Source organism: Clinocottus analis, unplaced genomic scaffold (genome assembly GCF_023055335.1).
Source record: "Clinocottus analis isolate CAN_PGR_092001 unplaced genomic scaffold, fCliAna1.0.p SCAF_7, whole genome shotgun sequence".
In the NCBI taxonomy this organism is placed as follows: domain Eukaryota; kingdom Metazoa; phylum Chordata; class Actinopteri; order Perciformes; family Cottidae; genus Clinocottus; species Clinocottus analis.
The window spans coordinates 6,561,923-6,583,224 of NW_027176229.1; the positions used below are offsets into that span (position 1 = coordinate 6,561,923).

At 41.9% G+C, this 21,302-nt stretch overlaps 2 protein-coding genes across 4 annotated transcripts; one reads left to right on the forward strand and one right to left on the reverse strand.

Annotated features, from left to right (window-relative positions):
- Positions 1-991: 991 nt before the first annotated feature.
- secisbp2 (SECIS binding protein 2) lies at positions 992-9,310 on the reverse strand. 2 transcript variants are annotated; one of them, XM_068566654.1, is made up of 18 exons: positions 9,115-9,310; positions 8,210-8,358; positions 7,933-8,104; positions 7,766-7,841; positions 7,155-7,369; positions 7,000-7,084; positions 6,825-6,913; positions 6,440-6,586; positions 6,248-6,337; positions 6,000-6,098; positions 5,780-5,909; positions 5,418-5,584; positions 5,162-5,315; positions 4,876-5,059; positions 4,504-4,724; positions 3,882-4,036; positions 3,567-3,768; positions 992-3,407 (listed from the first exon to the last, which is right to left on the reverse strand). In XM_068566654.1, the coding sequence occupies exons 1-18, from the start codon at positions 9,121-9,123 to the stop codon at positions 3,280-3,282; spliced, it is 2,472 nt and encodes an 823-aa protein (XP_068422755.1). In that variant the 5' UTR covers positions 9,124-9,310; the 3' UTR covers positions 992-3,279. The 2 variants fall into 2 exon arrangements, with proteins under 2 accessions (XP_068422755.1, XP_068422756.1); XM_068566655.1 differs by lacking the exon at positions 9,115-9,310 and adding an exon at positions 8,759-8,901.
- An 818-nt stretch (positions 9,311-10,128) lies between these two features.
- LOC137778919 (zinc finger protein 462-like) lies at positions 10,129-21,151 on the forward strand. 2 transcript variants are annotated; one of them, XM_068566287.1, is made up of 11 exons: positions 10,129-10,223; positions 10,655-10,677; positions 10,779-15,979; positions 16,084-16,373; positions 16,722-16,840; positions 17,435-17,569; positions 17,685-17,916; positions 18,038-18,180; positions 18,276-18,499; positions 18,830-19,889; positions 20,435-21,151. In XM_068566287.1, exons 2-11 carry the CDS (start codon positions 10,668-10,670, stop codon positions 20,575-20,577), a joined length of 7,557 nt encoding a protein of 2,518 aa, XP_068422388.1. In that variant the 5' UTR covers positions 10,129-10,223; positions 10,655-10,667; the 3' UTR covers positions 20,578-21,151. The 2 variants fall into 2 exon arrangements, with proteins under 2 accessions (XP_068422388.1, XP_068422387.1); XM_068566286.1 differs by having other exon boundaries at positions 10,135-10,223; positions 10,616-10,677.
- The last annotated feature ends 151 nt before the right edge of the window (positions 21,152-21,302 follow it).

The window sequence follows — 21,302 nt, forward strand, 5'->3', positions numbered from 1 at the left end:
TGTTTTTGGAGAGACTTTTTTGGACATGTTTGTATGGACAGCAGGTTTGCTACGTATATGCAATAATACACCTAATATTTAAAAATACCATCATCTGGCAGCATCATGTCAACATTTTAATTTGTCCAATTTTTGGTTTGGCACAAAATACCTGATAAACTAAGGACATTCCCATCAGCCTCAGCTGTATGTTTTTGTTTCCAACTCGTAAATATTATCTAAAAGGCCCAACGTTAACCTTCATTACGTTACAAACATCAATTAATCTGTTAGTTTTGGTCTTTGCATGGGATATGTTGAGACTGAAAACAGAAGAATGGCATTACTACATAATGATTTATTTGGGATGTGCAGAAAATAAAAGTCAACACACCCACATTACAACAGAACATTTTAAATGCCATACTGTGTTTTCTGCTCATACTTGCTCTTAAGATCGTGCTTTCACACGGAAGATTTCTCTGTAAGAAAATAAACAGACACATAAACATGATATTAGTCCAAACAACTAAACTGTTTACTAATTCTGTAAGATACTTAAAAATGCAGCTGATTTTTAAAAGAATGATTGTTCCTGGAGCTGATGTACAGCATCTAGAGGCCACTTTAGTAAAGCATTAGGAAGAACATTTAAATGTGTTGACACAGGTGTGGGAGTATTTTATAGCAGGTGGCATTTTATAATGTTTGTACATTTTGAGCACCGTGTCTGGTGTTGAATGTCTCTTTGCACTGCAGTTCAAAGCCTGGATTCATTTTGCTGTAAAGATGCATTTCCGGTCTATTTGTGAACTATAGTTTTTATAAGGGATCTCATGGGAGATGTGATGTGTGATATTTTCATTCACCCAAATAAACAAAATGTAATTTTTCAGATTTTTCAGATTTTTCAGAATTTTCAGATTCTTTATTTAGATGAGAAATTAAATTGTCTGTATTATCTCTGGACAAAGTATAACAAATGTACAATTACCAGGAAAAAAGCAATGTGTAATTTTTCTTTGTTTATTAATGACCCACATTCATTTGAAGTAACACTGTATCGTCTTCTCCAAGAAGATGACACTCTACTGATATTTTGCTTAAAGAAGAAAATGAATCAACTCAAAATAGTTGTCTGATTTTACTTTCCTATTCAACATGCAACTGAACCATCAGACCATTTTCTTTTAACTAAGTATTGTTGTATCTGTCCTATAATGAAATACAGCCAACAGTCCATCTCACATTCAGAGTTTATATTCAATGATTTATAACAGAAATAAATCAGGAAGTATATCTTAACATTATTTTTAATCTTTTTTTTCCTTTGTTCCAAATCTTCATGCATTTACAATTCCTATTATTTCACAGTTTGGTCTCATTACCACAGAACCTATTGAACCATTGTATAGCATTTAAAGAAGACAGAAGTTACTTTTTCACTTTCTGGTGGCAAATTAGATGACAAAATTGATACCTACTAATTGACACGTGCCATTTTGTTTGTTTGATCTTAAGCAAAACTGAAGAGAAAAATACAAACAAACCAACAAATAGTTATTTTGCACTGAGAAAACAAACAGTGTGTTTGCTTGCAAGCTTAAGAGGTTCTCATAGGCTGTGCTCATTTAAAGTGTTATGCTAAGCTAACTAGCTGCTGACTGTAGTCGTATAATAAAACGGTAATAAGACTGATACGAGAGCGATCTCATCTTCTGGTACAACTCAACCAAAAAGTGGATGGGCAGATATCCCAAAATGTCAAACTTTTACTGCAAGATTAATATGAAATGTCCAACTGTATAGACTTTTTAAACAAACAAATTCATTAATGCCATATGTTACACATGTGCTTTTTCTGGCTTAATGTAATAATGCTTCCTGTAGACTTGCAGCAAGACTTCCGCATGTCATCTGACATGAACCCAATCCTATTCCAGCAACAATAATATTCACGACCACATTTCATTTTTGTAGGTCCCAATCATACTTCTTCCCTCCTTTACAAACTTCGTCTGAGTCATCTGAGATCGGACCGTTAAATAATTCTGATCATTTTCAAATTTTCATTTATTGCTTTTTTTTTAACGCATATTGCCTCCTAGTAGTTTAGATTACTGTAATTAGTTGTATCATTATGATGATATATATATATTGTTTTTTATACCTCATCATGTGGATGAACAAAACTTTTTTTTTGTCAAGTAAACAGTTTGAATGTTTTCTAACATTTTTGCTCTTTTTTCCTTTTAAAAGAAAGTAAAATGCTCTGACTTTTACTTCTATCACATGTAGTATGACATGAAATGTTTAGTACTTTGGTAGTCTTATACAATTTAAAACAAAGACGCACAGGCTCTAGTACGTAGTGCAATCAGGATAAAAAAAACAAAACTAAACATGTTCAACTCTAAACTCAAGTGTTGTGGTGGCCTCAAGGTTTAAGACTGTGGGTCAAAATAAGGTTCAATTAGATTTTGAGATTGTGAAGTGACGAAAAGAAATAATTGAGAAGTTTATCACCCTTTGTAAATCTGTGAAAAAACAGATTTTGAATGTGAAATAAAATTGGTCACACAAACTCAAAATCTTAAAAACCCTTATTTGAGCCCATATCAGCCCTGTCCAAGTAATAGCAATGTGTGTGTGGACTTTTGCTGCATGTCATCAACTTTCACTCGGCCTCTATTTCCTCCTTTGTCTCTCTAATGTCCTAAATAAAGGGCGAAGATGCCAGCGAAAACTCACACTTTAAAACTTCACGGAATTGACGAGATAAAATCAAAAACGCACCATAAAGGCTCCAGGGCAGAAGTCACCACTGAGAATGTCTACGTGCTGTCTCGCTGGTGGATATTGTATACACATTCAGTATGTGCACCCCTGCACATCCACGAGTCTTGTTCACAGACAACATGGTTGAAGGCTCATATTGTGGGACATCTTCAAGTGAATAGTTTCGTCCTGATGAATCAGTGATTAAACCTCTCCAGTTTATAACCCACGCACACTCTTAAAGTACATAGCATTGCTTAATTATCTTTACTTAAGCTCGATGCATTACTTTGTTTGTGTTTGAGTGCAATCAATTCATTAAAAAAAGAAGAAAAAAAAAATCATAAATCATTGTAAACTTTAGCAACATAAATGATTTCCTGACACAAATCTTCAGGTTGACAACCACTGCAGCGGAGCAGCTTGTATCATGTGGGCTTTGATCCATTCGAGTTTCTTCTAAGCAGATCATCAGCAAGATGGGGTTCGATCATTGTTAAGGCACAGAGGGATTGGCCACTGTCAACTCTTGTCATCTTCATCAGTGTTTTCAGCACATACACTGTCCAAGTGCATGGAGCTCATCTGCTCCTCAAAGTTCAGAAATTTGTGGTTGCAATCCTTCTCCAACATTTTCTTCCATATTTTTACTGGAAGAAGAAACACAAAACAATATTTATCGGACTTTCAATAGGGGAATCTGTTATTCTATGCTCCAACTCCTTAACTTCTTTACCTACAACTACAACTTCAACCAAATTTATCTAAAAGAGCCGTGTCACAAATATTGGGTTGGGACGGTAACTTACTGTACTCTGGTTCCTCCGGCTGTGTGGTGTCAGGACCGGGCTCAGTTTTCTCAGCCAGGCTGCTGATCTGCAGCTTGTCCTCAATGTTCACCGCTTCCTCTGCCTCTGCATCAGCCTGGCCTGTCTGCTCCAGGCTCGACAGCATCACCTCGTAGGCTCTCCTGGCCTCGGACGACAACTCGATCATCTTATGATAGAAGTCCTGTCGGGTAAGAAAGAAACTTCTCAGCTTTTTAAAAAATATTTGGATTGAGATGCTAACTGTCGTTGTCTTGTTAGTGATGAGTATGTATCACTGCTGGACATATACCCCACCTGTGCACCATCGTAGTTGAAGATGCCCACCAGACTGACGGGCACGGCCTTGTTGACGCAACGGCCCAAAGCTTTCCTGGAGAGGGCAAACACGAATGGCACCCCCTGTTCCCGACAAGTGTCAATGATGGTGTACAGAGCCTCATCCAGGCCTCCTGCGAAAGGGGACAGTTTTCAAGAAACTTTGTGTTTTCACCTAGTGCACATCTTTACCTCGTTGCTCCCAGGTCTAGATTTGTAAATGAGTATGAGCTTGCAAAAACTGTCCCGGTCAGCATCTGTACACATTTACCTGGATAAATACATACATGTCTTTCCCTTTTGCCCATATGTCCACACTAAGCTGCACTTTTCTCACCAAAAATGTACTAAAATTCAATCCGTGGGGGATAAAACTGAAAACACTGGCCAAGATCACACATCTGTGCTGGGGGTTTTGTGCCAAAAGAGGGGAGAGATGAAGATATTCTGCTATTTTAATTATAGTGTTGGCACCTGTGTTTGGATGGGGAGCTTTACAAAAACAACCTGACACTTTTCCAGAGAGCTTAAATAATTAGTGGATTGAAAGAAACTTAAGCTGCAATTGTTTTTGATAATCAATTGTTTCAGTCATTTGTACCTTTGGACTGGATGCGCTCACAGTTGGGTGAGATGACGACACACTTGACCTTCCTGAGTTTGAGGTGCTTCAGAACCTCTCTGAGCCCCATAACGATGCGTCTTTTCATGCGGGCCTTCATGGGGTCCTTCTGGTACAGGCGGTCCTGGAAACGAACCAGCTCCTTTAGCAGAGCCGTCACACATTCATCCACGTCTTTGCTCAGCATCTGGCTGCAATAGCTGACATGCACAACAATATAATATACTTTTACAACATACGGTTACCAAAAATGTGAGAAAAACAGTGATTAAATTATGTGAGGGTAAATGTTTCCTCATTTCTGCACAAACAACAAAGATAACAACTTCAGAATAAAGTTGACAGACATACTCTCTGAACTTTCTGCTGTGGATTTTGGGTCGATTGGCCGGGCAGGGCACGGGTGAGATGGATTGTTGCTCTACGATTTCTTCTTTGTCGACCTCTTCATCAGCCTCTTTTACCTCCTGGTTTGTGCCGTTAAACTCTGACTGATCATCAAGCTCTTCTGTCGGACTTCCAACCTCATCTGAGGCTACAGAAGCACAAAAAACAAAGAATATACATCAAAAATATACTCAATGTTCTTAACAGTGAGGCTCAAACTAATTATGTTGTTTCACATGTTTGATCGGACCTGTGGCCTTTGTTTCACACTGCTCTTCTTCTTCTTCTACTTCTTCTCCTTCTTCTGCAGCATCACTGGCAGCTTTAAACTCGCATTCAGGCAGCAGTCCTCTCTCGTCCAGCAAACGTTTTTGTTTCCTCTCCTCCCTTTCTTTCAAAATGACCTGAGAAACAGAAATATACTAAGAAAGGCTGCACCGCTGAAAATATAGTCACAGTAAATGTAGTGCATCTGTGTTTGTTCCAAAGCATGTAGGTGGACGTGCCTTTTTGAGAGGAGTCGGCTTCTTGGCTTTGGGCACCTCTCTCTGCTTGCCTTTCTTCACCAAAGGGCTGGTGGAGTCCAGAGGATTGTGTGCAATTTTATCCTGCTGCCATGGCAGCTTCTTTTGGACTAGTGGTTGCTTCTGGACAGCAGGTAGTCCGCCACCAACTGCAAATAAATCATTTGAAAGGAAATTCACTGTGAGGTAAGTTTTCATACCCTGCATCAACATATCTGGATCAGTAGACGTGGTCTTAAAAACTTAAATACTGGAATCAACACATTTTTAAATCCTCTCTATCATTTAGAGAGAGAGAAATTAGGAAGCCTTCATGTCAAGTCAAAATGCCAAACACAACCCACCTGAGAGAATGACTGGTTTGGCGTCCTGCTTTGCTTTTTGAGACTGCTTCTTTTCCAAAGCGGCCAACATGTTTCCAATGTCCAGCTGAACAGGAACTTTGCTTTTCTTCCCGGAAACCTTTTCAGCTTTCTAGAAATCAGGAGACCAAAAACAATCTCTACCGTTTACTCTAGGGTAATATCCAAATACACCGTTTGAACGTATAACAAAAATACAAACCTGTCCTTTCCTAGCCATCTCTGGCGGCTGAGGTTTTGGTGCAGGTGATTTTTCCTTGATGTGGTCGGCAGAATGATGCTTAACTTCTCTTTGGTTTTCCTGGGAGAAAAACGCAACAAAAGGTTTTGCAAATTACCTACTACATAATGTTGAAGACAAGCTTCTGACCTGACAGGTTGTCATTTTTCCACCAGTATTATAATTATAATAGAAAAACAACGGCAGGAGAAATAACTGTGGATATGTACCTCATTGCATAGTTTTGCTGCATAGCTGCTCGTTATGAGTTTATCAGTTACAGTCAGAGTAGGCGTCAAGCCTGGAAACTCCTCTTCATCCTGAGAAGACAACATGGCAACAAAAATCATCTTTCTTCACTTGCAAAAAAACTTTTTAATTGAATAAAAATATGGACGTTAATTATTATTTTTTGTATTAACCTCAAGTTTTGGAAGCTCCTGATACGTTGCTGGCTCTTCAGACTCATCTTCTGCATCTTCACCAGCATCTTTAGCCTTCTTCTTCTTTTTCTTTCGTTTTTTCTTTCCTGAGGCTCCCTCCTCCTGCTGTGCAGCCATTTCCTCCCTCTGAAGAGACACAAAAGTGAAAACAATGTTTAATAACAGGCAGCGCAGAAAAACCTAGAGATTTATTAAAAGACTATGTTTCATGATCTAAGAGAGGCTGACACCTTTTAGAGACTAAACAGCCAAGGCAAGAACCAATCTTCAAGTTTAAGACTTGTTGAAACCTGCTAATGCTTGAATTAATCACTTTTAAAGAATTGCAAAAGTTAAGCTATTATGCTGAGAGCCTGAATCTAACCTGATTACTGCTGGTTGTCTTCTCTTTAGGGATAGGTTTCTTTGGAGGCTGAGAGGCAACATTAGCCCAAGAATTCCCCACCGGCTGAGCTGTTCACAAAAAGAAAGAAATAGTAAATTATTACTGACACCGTCTTGTAGTCACCAGAAAACTGACTACGGGGACTTTCACCTACCTGGTGACGCAGAAGAATAATCTGGCTCATCTTTATTGGCCATTTGTTGGGGGTCAGTTTGTGTTGGGGGTCCTCTCCTAACAGACTATTGAACAGAAAAGGACATTAGTACCAATTCAGGAGTATAACTACGTTAGGGATTTTAGTGATCTCACCTTCCGGGAAGATGCCGATATTTGCGTTTGAGCGCTCGACGATGGAGGAGTTGGACCCCAGCACTCTTTCTGAGTAAGAGGAGGGCGTGCTTTGCTCAGCGAACCACCAGCTAACTCTGGGAAATCAGTCATCTTCACTTCAAATGGGACAAAGTCTGCCTGTGCTGGTTTTGACTTCCCTGCTGAGTTTGGGAGAGAGCTTGTCCCTCTATAACCTGTGGTGCAATTGGAAGCAAAAGCTGCAATATCACTTATACTGATTAGAGTAAGATAACAAGTATATGATTAATGATCTGACATGCCTGGGATCATTCAGGATAAAGTTAAGATACCATGTGAATTTCCTTTTGTAGATTAAAATGTGGAATGATAAACTAAGACTGTTGTTTGACAATGGAAGAATAATCAGCAGATCAAAGGCTGCTGTCCTGAGTGTCTAATTTGTTTTTGCCATTTATATTATATGCATTTGTTTTTTATTAAATCATGTAATTTAAAACAGAATTGTCCTGGATAATATTCAGTACATATGCATCTTTCTGTGGGAGTCATACTTTGTACATAACGGAAATGAATTAAAAATGAAAAACATTGTCATGAGTGACATCTACCTTTTTTCTGTGCATCCAGTGAGATCTTGCCCATCACTTTGACTTGAGCAGGAGAGCCATTATTGCCTTTTGATGTCTGTGGAGATGGATAGAAATCATTAAAATCAATCTCATGAAGAAAGTTTGTTTCATCTGATCTTTCTGATGATTAAAACCAAAAAACCCACCTTGACTTGAGGACCCGTTGTGGACCAATCTCTCTGCAGGAAATCCTCACTTGTCTCTTTAACACGGCGGCTGCTGCTGTAGCCATGGCTCCTTGACACATCTACCCCTTTTCCTGCTCCATTTGAATTGGCCGTATGCTGCTTTTGGCTCATGCCTGAACTCCTCGTGTTCCTTCACAAAGTTCAGACATTCACACAAATAAGGGGCTTGACATCAGACCATTAAGGTCAAAAAATGGTTGCTTAATCAAGTAAACATCTGTGATCATCCTCCTACCCTCTGAAACTCTGATGAGACACATATGGATTTGGTAACATCAGAGGGGATGGTGTGTCTGTGTGGGGCTCTGCAGGCTCTTTCCCCCATTTCCTCTGTTGTTTATGGTCACAAGGCTGGATAGCAGGTGACAGTTTGCCTCCTTGGGACTACAAGGAAAGAGTCTGTCATTAACAGCCTGCTTGAAGACGACATTTGCCTGGAAGTAAAGCCATGTGTCGCCATGCTTATTTAATACCTATCTCATCGCAAATTCCCATTATTGACTCACACTTTACTCGGCCAAATTTGTTTGGCACAACTTTTTGTTAACGATTAACATTGGTGAACTAAACTATCTAATTATTAACTCAAAAAAATAAGCATTTCGTTAGCTGACGCTACATAGTCTTATTTTTTTGTAGCCCGTTTACAAACTTGATCTTTTAACAAAAGTAATAACCAACAGCTGATTTGGTGTCTTTAAACCATCTTTAATCTTCAAAGTATCATCTAACTACGCCTTCACTACAGTTAGCTAAAAGTTACGGCTAGCTAAAAAGTACATACGTTATCGTTACAGGTGTTACGGTTCAACAGGATTCCGTGTTAACTGGTGACATGTGTTGAAAATATGAAGAACACCTAGCTGTCCTCGTGAGTGTCGCATTGTTGATTTTTTCAATAGAATTCAATCCATTTTATAAACACCGTCTTTATCACATACACATTTGACAATACGGCGTTCACGAGGGCAGCTACGTGTTCTCGTCTTATTCTCAACGGCTGTCGTAACTCCGTCAATAGCCGCGTTCGGCTGAAAGTCGCCCGTTAACATGGTCGCTTATTAGACCGCAACACCGACTTGCTTGCTAGCTAAAACACACACACACACACACACACACACGCCCGTTGTTTCTTTCTACCTTGTCCATTTTCACGTTGTCTTAAGTGCAGTCACATATCCGCATGTTCACTCGATCTTCCACGTGTTGTCAGATCCCCGCCCCCATAACATCGGCGCCATAAATAGCTTATATGTAACTACCGCAACAGTTTGTTGGCGATCGGGGCTCAGCAACTTGTTTGCTAGCTGTTAGCTGTCGTTGAGCCTCATTGGAACAGCTGATGTTTACGTTGTGAGCGAGAAGGGGAGTTTACAGCGACATCTTCCGGCTGAGAGCATCACAGATCAACTTAGGAAAGTGTACTAACAACGCAAAAATAAACATTTTGATTTTCAAAAAGTTGGGCCAAGATATCCATAACATCTCACATTCATATGGTGCTTGTTCAAAAAGCAGCAGTGGAGGACAGCTAACGTTAATCAGATATTTGTTCACGGCCATTCACGGTGTTACGTTCACATAGGTCCGTATTCATATTGTCAAATAGCTGGGCAAAAAGGTAAAGCAAATATTGTGTAAATGTTTAAATTTTATTGGAAGTTTGTCTGTGCTGTTATTGCAAAGTAGCAATTATGGCATGCGAGGGGGGTAAATGATGTTGCCTGTAATACTGAGACCGACATTTATACCACAAATAAATAGGATTTTTCAAGGGACAGTGCTACATTTGTTGTTAGGCTGGCATGGCTCGAATACAGGTGCTTCCGGTCAAATTTTACTCGGATTTCATAATTATGTTTGTTTTTTTTAATTAATGAATGATCTGGGTTTTTCTTCAACCCTTTTTAATATCATGTTTTGATTGAAGGGAAACGTTTTAAAAATGTATTGCAAATGTATGTTCATGTAATTAATTCATGTTGTGTTGCTTACGTGTATTCTGTCGCGCATAAAGTGAATGTAGGACACTTTTGGGTACGGCGCCTCTCACGAGTTTTATTTTGAAGGTGAAATGACTTTGACGGAAATGATGTACGATACATTGATGGTCCTCTGGTGGAGCGGAAGCGGCACAAACCAGAGTACTCGCGGGAAAAAATGGCGGAGGGTTGTGGTTTCTTCACGTTCTCAACATCAGCTATTGAACATATTGTATTATAAGCCTCATCCGATGTTTAACCCTACGCGTGAGTACATTCTTCGTGTGCACTGAGTATTTTTGTAAGTTGTATGTGTCCACTTCGTCTTTATACTGTTTTGTTGAAAGAGTTCGTGCCAGTTTTGTCTGTAAAGGGCTAGACCATCTGAACGTTTCCTCCCTGTTGAACATACCTGACTCGACCTGACGGAGGTCCGAAGTTGTTTCTGGTGCCATTGTTGTACTGCTCTTCAATTGATTTCCTTTTCAATACTCAAGCAGTAAATTATATATCTTGTTGTCAATGTCTTATTGTCATATTTAGATCTCGTGAAATTCCCCAGTACTGTACTCCACTTCAACAATAACGCTAGTAATCAAATTTATGTTGCTGATTTTGTACTTTGAGCTATGCAATAATGTATGCTTTCAATCCCATAGGTGTGTCATAGCGGTGTCTTTTTATGTCTCTGTTTCTAGAGAGGAATACAAGATGCAGGAAGGTATATATATTTCAGTCAATTTTTGTTGACATTGTTGTGTCAATGTAGTGCGTGAAATGAGGTTGAGTGTTCAACGTCATCTTTTATTTACCCCCTTTTAGATTCGCTGAACGTTCCCACCCCTGGCTACAGTAAACAGAACCAGGTTTTCACTCAAGAATCCCCAAAGAAGTCTTTTCACTGTAATCGTTGTATACTCCTCTTCAAGTCCAAGGTTTACCTTTTTGAACACCTCAACAAGGTGCACAGCTGTGATGTCGATGCTGCTCTCAGAGAGGCTGGTTTAAAATACCCCGAGAATAAGAAAGCCAACACTGACAACAATAGCAACGGTGCAGAAGATCATTTTGAATGCCAGCTCTGTGATTTTAAAGCGTATAGTCGTGACATTTTGAATGAACACGAGAGACAATGTCACAAGACGTCAGACGATGTTATGGGAAATCTAATCATTTCTGAAAACCCGGAGACCAGCATAATTGTCATGTCGCAAAACCAGCACAGTGAAGCTGCAGGAACAAAAGAGATTTCCTCAGTTGTATCGGTGATCTCTACCTCAAAGTCTTCATGTACACTTAGCTCTTCAAAGGATCTTAAGACATACAAGCGGCCACTGAAAACCATTGACCAGTACTTTGCGACATCATCTGGATCAAGGGGAACCCCAGGGAACTCCGCTGAAAGCCCAAATCTTCTAGACGGCACCAAAGGAACCATCATTTTGAAAGAATCTCCGTCAAGCTCCAGCCCAAACAGTAGTGGTGTGTTTAAAGTCACTGCAAAGTCCATGATTGATATCACCGGTGTTTCCCACCGTTTTTTGCAAAACGACCAGCTTACGGTCCCGAGTGCACTAAAACCCAAGGAACAGTGCAGAGAAACCGTTCTTTACAATGTTGGCAAGAGGACAAACAGTGAAACCCCAAAATGTCCGCCTGCTAAAAAAGCAAAGTCATACAAAGAAGAGACAAAGATCCCACTGGAAGAACACGCAACCGACCAACAATCCTCAAGCAACGCAGAGTTTCCATTTGACATAAGTGAAGATGAAGGGGAAAAGAAGCCTTGTCTCATCAACGGAGACTCGGAAAGCTCACGGGTGTATTATTGTAAGCACTGTGTTTACAGTGATTCGAGCCTTGCATGTGCATCCACCCATTATCAGAACGATCACCCTTATGTGAGATATAACGCTGCTTACATTCAGGATCCAAGCGATAGGAGCGCAACCTTTCGTTGCCTGCAGTGTCCAGTTGAGTTTGTTGGTGTAGCTGCCCTCAAGAAACACTACAGTGAAAACCATCCAAAGGCCCCAAACATATTCACAAGGCACTCGCATGATCTCAATTTGGCTTTCAAATGTTTTCTGTGTGTGTTTACCACAAATGAATTGAAGGCATTGAAAAAACATTCCAAGGAAAGTCACCCAACACATACAGTGGATAATTCCTTGCTGTACTGCAGATATCTTGTGACTGAAGGCCAAGAGGGATCGACTGAGTCAAATTTATGTGAAAGCCAACAGAGTCCAGAAAGACCAGCAGGGATTTCTCCTGAAAGTGCCTGTACGCCATGCAAGGAAGTAACAAATGCACCCTCAGCCCAACAACCCGCCTCTACGCGGGCAGATGTGGCGTTGTACCACTGCATCAACTGCAAGTTTAGTCATAAGTCAGTTGTTGTTATGCATGTCCATTACCAAAAATGCCACCCAGGTCAAGAAATCACAATAGACAAAATCAAGCAGTCGACCTGTGTCACATCGCACACGACACCGCCGATCACGCCAGACAAGTCTCCGAACTCTGTGACAATAACGGAAGAATCTGCACTTCAAACGAATGTCTTGGATTCTTCTCAGAACACCGAAGGCCAAGCAGACCAGTCGCGGCCAAAGCGCACATCAGAAGCTTCCAAAACCAAGGAAGTAGGATCTACTGAAGACGAAGGTAAATTCAAGGAGTTGCCCAACAAACGCAATCGGGGAAAATCTAAAAAGGGCAGTTCATCCCGCCTTTCACCAAGTGAATTGTTTTTCTGCCAGTTTTGCAAGTATTCAAGTACCAACATCAAAAGCGTTCTCAGTCATCATAATGCAAAACATTCTCTGCATGCACTAACATGTATGGACGAGATCTTGTGTTATAGTGGTCAGATGCAGAAAAAGAAACTTCAAAGTGAAACTAAGGCCGCGGCAAAAACCGCATCTTCTGGTTCTAAAACAAGTAAACAAGTTGAGGTACATCATGCAGAAGTTCCGCGAGAGGAGGATGGTGCAGCAGACGCTTCTGTGACGGAAAATAATGCGTACGCATGTGCCGAAAACATGTTTTACTGTCAAAAGTGCAACTATGGAAATCCATCTTTAAAAGGTATAGCAAACCATCAAAACAGAATTCACAGAAGATTCCTTTACAAGAGGGAATGCATTATTGAACATACAGCTAAGATGCGTGATCAAATTAAAAAATCTAAATCTCAACCGAAGGAGTTCTCCTTTTCTACGCATCTTCCACTTCCTTTTCTAAATGAGGGCGATGAAGATGCGTTTTTCTGCCACTTCTGCAACTACAGACAAAGTACGGTGGATTACGTGGTGCGGCATTACTTCAAAAAACATCGTGGATTTGTGGCGACGGCCGAACAAGTCCTTCTGTATACCTCTATGGTTCATGAAAAGACGAAGACGCTACACTCGAAAACTTCAAACCAAGACACCACTCATGCATCCCTAGGGGGGAAAGGAAACAAAAAGAGAAAAATAAAGATGCTCGGCAAAGTAGTCCCAGCTTCAGCACCGCCCCCAATGACCGCCTCACAACCACAGAGGACCCTTTTTTGCTATAGATGCCCATACAGCACTCAATATGTGTATGCTTTGAAGAGGCATATATGGAAAATCCACCGGGCAAATCGCTCAATCCCAGATGTCTTAAGAGTGTGTTTCAAACAAGGAACTTTACAGACGGGGTATCACTGTGACGTCTGCGTTTTCTCTCATGAAAGGGCAGCAGTGGTCTATGAGCACTACCAGGAGCAACACCCAGGACGAAGCCCGAGTCTAGAGTACGTGAGTAGCCGGTTGTATGTCGGTCCCGATGCCCATCCTCCCACGAAGAAAAAACCTCTAAAGTACACCGGTGACTGCGACGGCACCAATGGCAGCGCGCCATCGGGACAAAGTGAAAGCAAGACTTATTCCTGCAGAGCGTGCTCATTTAAATGCAGCTCAGTGTCGAGCATCACAAGCCACTACCGCGCGGTTCACCCGTGGTCCGTGAAAGAAGACGGCTCGGTCCTGGGTGTCGTCATCAGCAAGAGGCCAAGTGCAAACAGGCAGGTGGAAGACAGCCCTGTGGTGCCCGAGTCATTTGAATCTTACCAAATGCCTCTTGATTTTGAAGCAGCAGAGTCTTCTACAAATCTTGATTGCCCTTACTGCCCTGCAAGATTTCACACCCAGCACGGTCTCAACACGCACTGCGGAATGAAACACCATCAAGCTGAATATGAAAATTCAGATCAATATCAAGAGAAAATCAAAACTTACGTGCAGGTCTTCAAGTGTGCACATTGTGCCTACGTGAATACCAGTCATCAAGGAGTTCTCAGTCACTGCCATATGAAGCACCATGCCCTTGAGTCCAAGGCGGACATTCTTCCTGTGGATGAAGCACAATTATCCAACTGGGGTGATTGTTTGAAGAGAAAGGGTCCTGGCTATCTAAAACGTAGTGGCTACATGTGTGAGACTTGCCCACAGATCTGTGCGACGCAGGAGAAACTGAACAAGCACTGTGAGAAGGATCATACTCGGACTGTGGCATTCACAGTGCCGAGCGCCAATGATCCAGCCCCTGATCCAGCCCCTGATCCAGCCCCTGATCCAGCCCCTGATCCAGCCCCTGATCCAGCCCCTGATCTAGTCCCGGCACGATTTCCCTTGGGTAGGAGAAAACAATATAAGACTCTCGGCGTTCGGGGATCATTCTCACAGGCTTCCTTTTTATGTAAGAAAATCTATGCAGTGATCAAATGCCAGTACTGCATTTATAGTTGCAGCACAAAAATTGGTCTCGATCGACACGTGCGTGTTCATCACATGACGAACTCCGCCTCTAAGGCTGAGGATTGCACGTACAAATGCGTCCTGTGTTCCTGTATCTATAACTCGAAAATACGACTTGGAAGCCATTATGTTAAGAAACATGGAAGGGACAGCTTCTTAAAATACTATGCACCGTTATACAAGCATGTCCAGGAGAAGCAACCAACAACATCTCACGACCGGCCGTTAACTCAGAAACCAGAAAACCCTCAAGAGGCGTGTGAAACCAGCTCGACGACGGAGAAAAGCAAAACATTGTTAATCTACAGGTGTCCAAGTTGTCCCTATGTGAATACAAGTTACCATGGCACACTCACTCACTGCCAAATGAAGCATCCAGACATCGTTGCCAGGGCGGATGAGCTTCAAACGGAGGAAATACTTGGAACCAACTTGGTCGGGTGTACGATTGGAAAAGGTGCGAATGAAAGAGGGTACATTTGTAAAACATGTCCACTGATTTATGCAACGCTGAAGAAACTGAGAGGCCACTGTGCGAGGGACCACGCTGAGGCGCTGCCAGCAGCTCTTCAACATTCGGCTAAGATTGAAACTGAAAAACCGCCTGAACTTAGCTCTCAGGGCTCAGCATCAGAGGAGGATTTACAAATCAAGACACCAGCGGGGAGCTCAACAGAAAATGACCTCCATCACCAGAGCCCCGCTGAGACGTGTCAATCAAACAAACTGTCCCTGCAGAACAAGTTAACGCTGTATAAGTGCCACATGTGCAGCTATAAGGGATTCTACCGAAGATACCTGCTGTGTCACTACAAAAAGACTCACAAACTGGATTCACAGACGACACACAAGCTGCTACAGAAGTATAACAAACGCAAAAAGGCCATTAAACAGCCTGAAGCTAAATCTGAGTCTGAGGAAGTGGCACTCATCAAATGTAAGAAGTGTCCGGAGTTGATCTTTGACTCATCCCAGCTGCTTGTCGCTCACTATAGTGCTTTCCACAGCTCGGACTGCATTGTGGACTTCACTGTGTTGTCCAATGGAAAGAAGAAGGGTAGTACAGGTCTTTACAGATGTGTCCACTGCAACAAACAAATGAATGGAATTAGAAAGCTGTGGTATCACCTGGATTGCCACAGAGAGATTGCAAGACAGAAGGCAGAGGCTGCAGAAGCAGAGGCGGCGGCGGCGGCGGCGGCGGCGGCGTTGCCAGAGGACAAATCAGTTGAAGTAAGTTGACTGCCAATTATTGGCATTTACACTTTATGAACTATTGATGTTTTGCTGCGTGCTTCAGCTCCGCTTTGTTGACCAACGCTGCGTTTCCTTTTCAGATCCTCATGCGCGATGAAGTTCTCGCGTTAGAGTCTGTGGACGAACTGGCCCAGTGGAACGGGACCCCGGTTCAGACCTGCTCCTTCCCACCGAGGCCCCTGTCGCCACTATCGAAACCCGCTGACGAAGAGCAACCGCAGCCGGAACCGAGAGAAGACAAACACGCTTGCAGACAGTGTCGGAGGACGTTCATGTCACTAAAGGGGTTGCGTTCGCACGAGCGCAGCCATGCAGCCATGGCGGCCATCAGGAAGCTGAATAATGCGCCGAGCTCTGTGTTAAAGCAAAAGTAAGGAGACATTTTGGGGATTTGAAATTAGGAATTAGAGTGAAAATTAATGCGTGTGAGTGAGTGTCTTTAGCTTTGTTATTATTAGTATAACTTGCGTCTGTCGTTTAGAGTACGATCTATCTAAAACAAAAGTCACACATTTGTTCATGTAAAAAAAAAAAAAGGTTCTACTTAAATGCATGAAAGCTCTCCAGTTGGCTATCTTTTCATACATTCAAACAGCTATACAAAGCTAATTGTCACTATCACAGTATCATTAAGACAGCCTTATTTTTATTATTTGTTTTAAGTTATTGTTGATGAGCTCACGGTGATAATATCTGTCTGTATCTTTTCTCTCTTCAGCATTAACAAATTCGTCCTGTACAAAGCTGGGACTATCAAGCCGTTCCTCTGTAGCTTCTGTTCCTATCGGACCACCGTCATGGGCCTCTGGAGGTGTCACTTCAGGAAAGAGCATCAAGGTGAGAAACCTGTACATATCGCACCGTGACCCAACATTCAATAAAGTAGTAATGTTATAATGTTGCTATGATGCATACTGTCTACTTCATGCATGTTTTTAAAGGTAACTACCATACACTCCACCATATTTCTATCAATGAGGGTGGGCTGAATATGATAAACATCTCTTCCTACAACCCAATACAGTTAATTTGAAACAACTCTCTCAAACTGTTTCTACCATTGCTGACCATTATAACCTTCGTGAAGGTAGGATTTATTGTAGGGATGGCGTAATTCACTAGTTTACTTTATACAATGTCAACTGAGCGTAGATGTAAACTATTGCAGCTCTGCTCGCTAAACTTTTGTATCAGGATGGTTTAGGAACACTGACATCGAGCTAAATGCTGTGTTAATATTGGGACGTCGAATTGTTTCGTATTGTACTTAAATAGCCAGCTCTGCTCGTTTTTGTATGTTGTAAAAGTGTTTGAAATCGGCCGTGTTCTAACAATGAACTTTACTGTTTGGACTACACAAAACTTGTTGTTGTAATATTGATTAAATCTTCTGCCTTTCCTTCCATGTCTGTACAATTAATGAACGCTCAGACATTATGATGGATCCTGCTGTGAGTGACGACCAGGATGAGGAGAGCGATCAGAGGGCCGACTGTGAGCCCATGAATTCCCCAGAGGAGTTGGACTACTGGCCTGAACCTGACGAAGAACCAGAAATTGCTGAAAGCAAGTCATCCCTGTTGTGTTTATATATCATAATGTATTCATAACTGTCAACAACAGTATTTAGGGCACTCATTTTGCGGTAGAGATCACATCGTGGTTAATTCTGCTCCGACAGAATCGCTGTACTTGGAGCCCCCCGATGTGCAGCGGCAGTTGAACCACTACAGCTCGATGGCGCAGTCTGAATCGAATGTGCAAGACGCCAAGTTACTTGACAACCGTCTTCTTCACTGCGAGTTCTGCAGTTTCAACACTGAACACCTGTCTAGTCAGCGACGGCACTATCTAAATCGCCACGGAAAGAAGATCCTCAGGTGTAAGGACTGTGAATTCTTCACTGCTTTCAGGTAAGTTGCAACCACCATAAATAAGTCTTTGTTTTAATGTAAAATGTTCCTTTCATTTTGGATACTTGTAAGAAAGGTGGTCTCCAAACACTTGTCATGTATTCATCCTGCCTTTTCTTAGGAAAACCCTGGAAATGCACATGAAGGCGGGTCACTCTACACGCCAGTTGGAACCTGCTCGTGAGAAAGACCTGCGCTGTCCGTTCTGCCTCTACCAGACCAAGAACAGGAATAGCATGATCGATCACATCGTCTTGCATCGCGGTAGGGTCGATGCGAGTCAGGATTCGGTCTTCACGTCCACTCATATTGTCCTCCGTCACGTTATGTTGAGTCTTCTTGTGTCGTTTTGTTTTCAGAGGAGCGCGTTGTGCCAATAGAGGTGCGACGCCCGAAGCTGTCGCGGTACCTCGAAGGCGTCGTCTTCCGCTGTCACAAATGCACTTTCTCGAGCGGAAGTGCCGACAACCTGCGTTTGCACATGACGAAGCACGATGACCTCAAACCCTACAAGTGTCGGCTGTGCTACTTTGACTGCACTTGGCTGAGCGACTTGGAGGCACACCTGAGCGATAAGCATCAGGTGAAGATTTGTTACCAAACCTCCTCTCTGCATCACTGGGAAACCTTTGTGTCTGAAGGAATTAGAAAGTATCCACTTTCAAAGTACAAAAAAAGTAAAGGGAATCACAGACATCGTCTTTGTCTCACATTTTCAGCAGCCGTTAATATGAATTATAGAAAATATAAGTTATTCCCTTAAGGTTTGAGGCTTATGGGGTTGAGTACGGAATCTAACAACATGGCTTTGCTTTTAATTTCCATACACATGTAAATAAGTATCCTAATATTGATTATAGTGGCAACCCAGTGTTTCAAGGAACACAATGTTTTATGTTCTTTCTTTTTGCAGGTTGTGAGGAATCATGAGCTTGTGGGTCAGGTCAGCCTTGATCTGCTACAGGCAAGAGTTGGTAGGATGCCGGAAGACGAGCCTTTGTCTAACTTGGAGCGCATCGGCAGTGAGGATGTAGGAACAGAGGAGTTTGTTACTGGCTGTAATAAAGTTCCACTTGAGACACAAGCTAAAGACCCGGAAGAAAAAAGCACAAGGGAGGAAGTTGCACTACAGTCCAAGGAAGCATATATGAAGCAAGGACATAGTGGAAAGGAGGAGGAAATCCCCGCTAAGAACTCAGAGTCTGACCTTCGGTGTGAGGATGAGAAACCAAACGCTGCTGTCAAAGAAAAGGGTGAGCAGGAACTGGCGGGGCAGGTGTGCTTGCCAGCCCAACACAAACTCGGAGATAGCGAGGACAGAGACGTGAAGGTAACGCAGCAAAAAGAGGAGCCAGGAGAAGGGAGCTCACTAACATATTGTGGAAAAGCTGAGGACATCAGCATCTGCAGGACGACTAAAAAGGTAGATCAGGATGAAGCGGTTAAGACGGAGAACATTGAGACAAAGGTTGTAGATCATGTTAAAAGTGAGCTGGTATTACCAGACGAAAGAGGCAGCATCCCTCTGTCCCTCAACCTCCAAAGTCAAGTCAATACGAAGGCAATTTCTATCTCTGCAAGGAAAAATCTGATGCAGGCTAATAAAATCAGGCCTCAAGAGGCTTTTACCATTGCAAGGCATCTGCTAACTCTCTCGTCGAATTGTACAAAACTTAAGATAAGTCATGAGGGAAGCTTAGGTTTCTCATTCACAAACTGCAAAAAGGAACAAGTGCCCAATCAAGAAAATGGTGCCGAGGGTAGAGAGCCTTATAGGGAAATGCCAGTACTTGAGAATGAATATCTCAAAGAAGAAATGCAGCCTCCTGGTTTCAAGAAGGAAGATGAGAGCGATCGTCTCGAGCAAAAGCGGGACAAAGAAGACGAGGCGGTCACGAAAGACGATGAGAACAGATGCACGAAAAGGAAACATGAGGAGGGCGATGGCATAAAGCATGCTGGTACTCCACAAGGTAAGACACTGAATTGAGGACTTGAGTATACATTATTTTATTATAATTTACAGAACACCTGCACCCAATTGTTTTCTAACAGCCTTCGCTCCAGCGACGTCCTGACACACGTCCGTCTGGTCCGCTGTCATTATCATTATCGGTTAATCAGCCGATTCTCAATGAATCGTTCAGTGTATGAAAACGTTTGTTCAGTCCGAAGATATTCTGTTTACTATCGTAACTGCTTCTGTCTTTAGTTGGCAAACAAGACCCCACCCCTACCTCCGCCACAAAAGCAGTTATTTCATCACATTTGCGGGTTCCAGTTTTTCAAATGGGAGGGGTTTCTGTTTTCGCTAGTTGCTAATGCGGTACATTTTATATATCTTTACTGTAGAATGGCCAAAACAATATTTCATTTCGGCCTCTTTTAGGTTTTGACTAATAAGTGTGACTATTTCTTTAAATATTGTTTTCGACTAGACGATCGATTGGACAGCAGAATAATACCTAGTTAGGTTTGGGAAATGGCGTGACACCGGACTATTTCTGTTTCCCTTCAGGTGCATTGACGTGCAGCACTGACGGAGCTGAAGTCTCACGCCCGGCAGCCGCAGAAGAGAAACAGTTCACGTGTGAGTTTTGTGGACGAAACCTCATGAACAGCTCTGACCTGGAGCATCACATCAAGCGACATGGATTATAATGTTTTTCATTATGTTGAGGACAGTTGCAAGGGCTTTTTTTTTTTTTGTGGGGAAAGCTTGATTTTGTTAATATGAACTGTTATTGATTATCTTACTATGCCGTGTAAATCTGTACAACCTGGTTGCAAATACATGTTTCATGTTTTGTAGAATTTAAACCTTTTTCTATTGAAATGTTTTTATGGGACAGCTCATCGGATATAATTTCAGTAACTAAACGTAACCAAGATTTTAACTGTGTACATACAGTGTGACAAGTTGCCATTAACATCTAATTTAGGTTTGTTTTGTTTAAAGACAATACTGAATATCCATTAATAACTATTCCGTTTATGTGAATATAGTAATACTGTAAAACATGCAATCATCTTGACTCTGAACAATTGTTACATGTAAACTTGTTCCTAGACCAACCTCAAAACCACAGATTATGAACCGCTTGTGCTGCATTCAGGTGCTGTTGGGTATTTGATTATGTATTGTTGTGTACCTTGCATTGAGGAATAACTCATTTTAATAGTCAAAACAATAATTGTATTTCGTTTGAATAAACTTCTGTTTGCTTTTTTTTAACCCCTTGTGTTATACGATGTCGGTTACTCTTGTTGTACACAGTGTGTCGGTACTTCACTATATTTAGAATAGCGTACAGCACTTAATGTATCACAATGCAAACGAAGTCATCAGTTCGCCCGAGCAAATACCTCGTCATCCTGGACAGATA

Bases quoted from the DNA above. Each gene is read 5' to 3' on its own strand.
- secisbp2 (XM_068566654.1), bottom strand. The intron at 6,338-6,439 runs GTTAATACAAAA...TTGTCTTCTCAG, and splicing joins AGGAGCTTCCAAAACTTGAG to GATGAAGAGGAGTTTCCAGG. The intron at 4,037-4,503 runs GTACAAATGACT...CCCCTTTCGCAG, and splicing joins TGAGCGCATCCAGTCCAAAG to GAGGCCTGGATGAGGCTCTG.
- LOC137778919 (XM_068566287.1), top strand. The intron at 16,841-17,434 runs GTGAGAAACCTG...ATGAACGCTCAG, and splicing joins CTTCAGGAAAGAGCATCAAG to ACATTATGATGGATCCTGCT. The intron at 17,917-18,037 runs GTAAGTTGCAAC...GCCTTTTCTTAG, and splicing joins GAATTCTTCACTGCTTTCAG to GAAAACCCTGGAAATGCACA.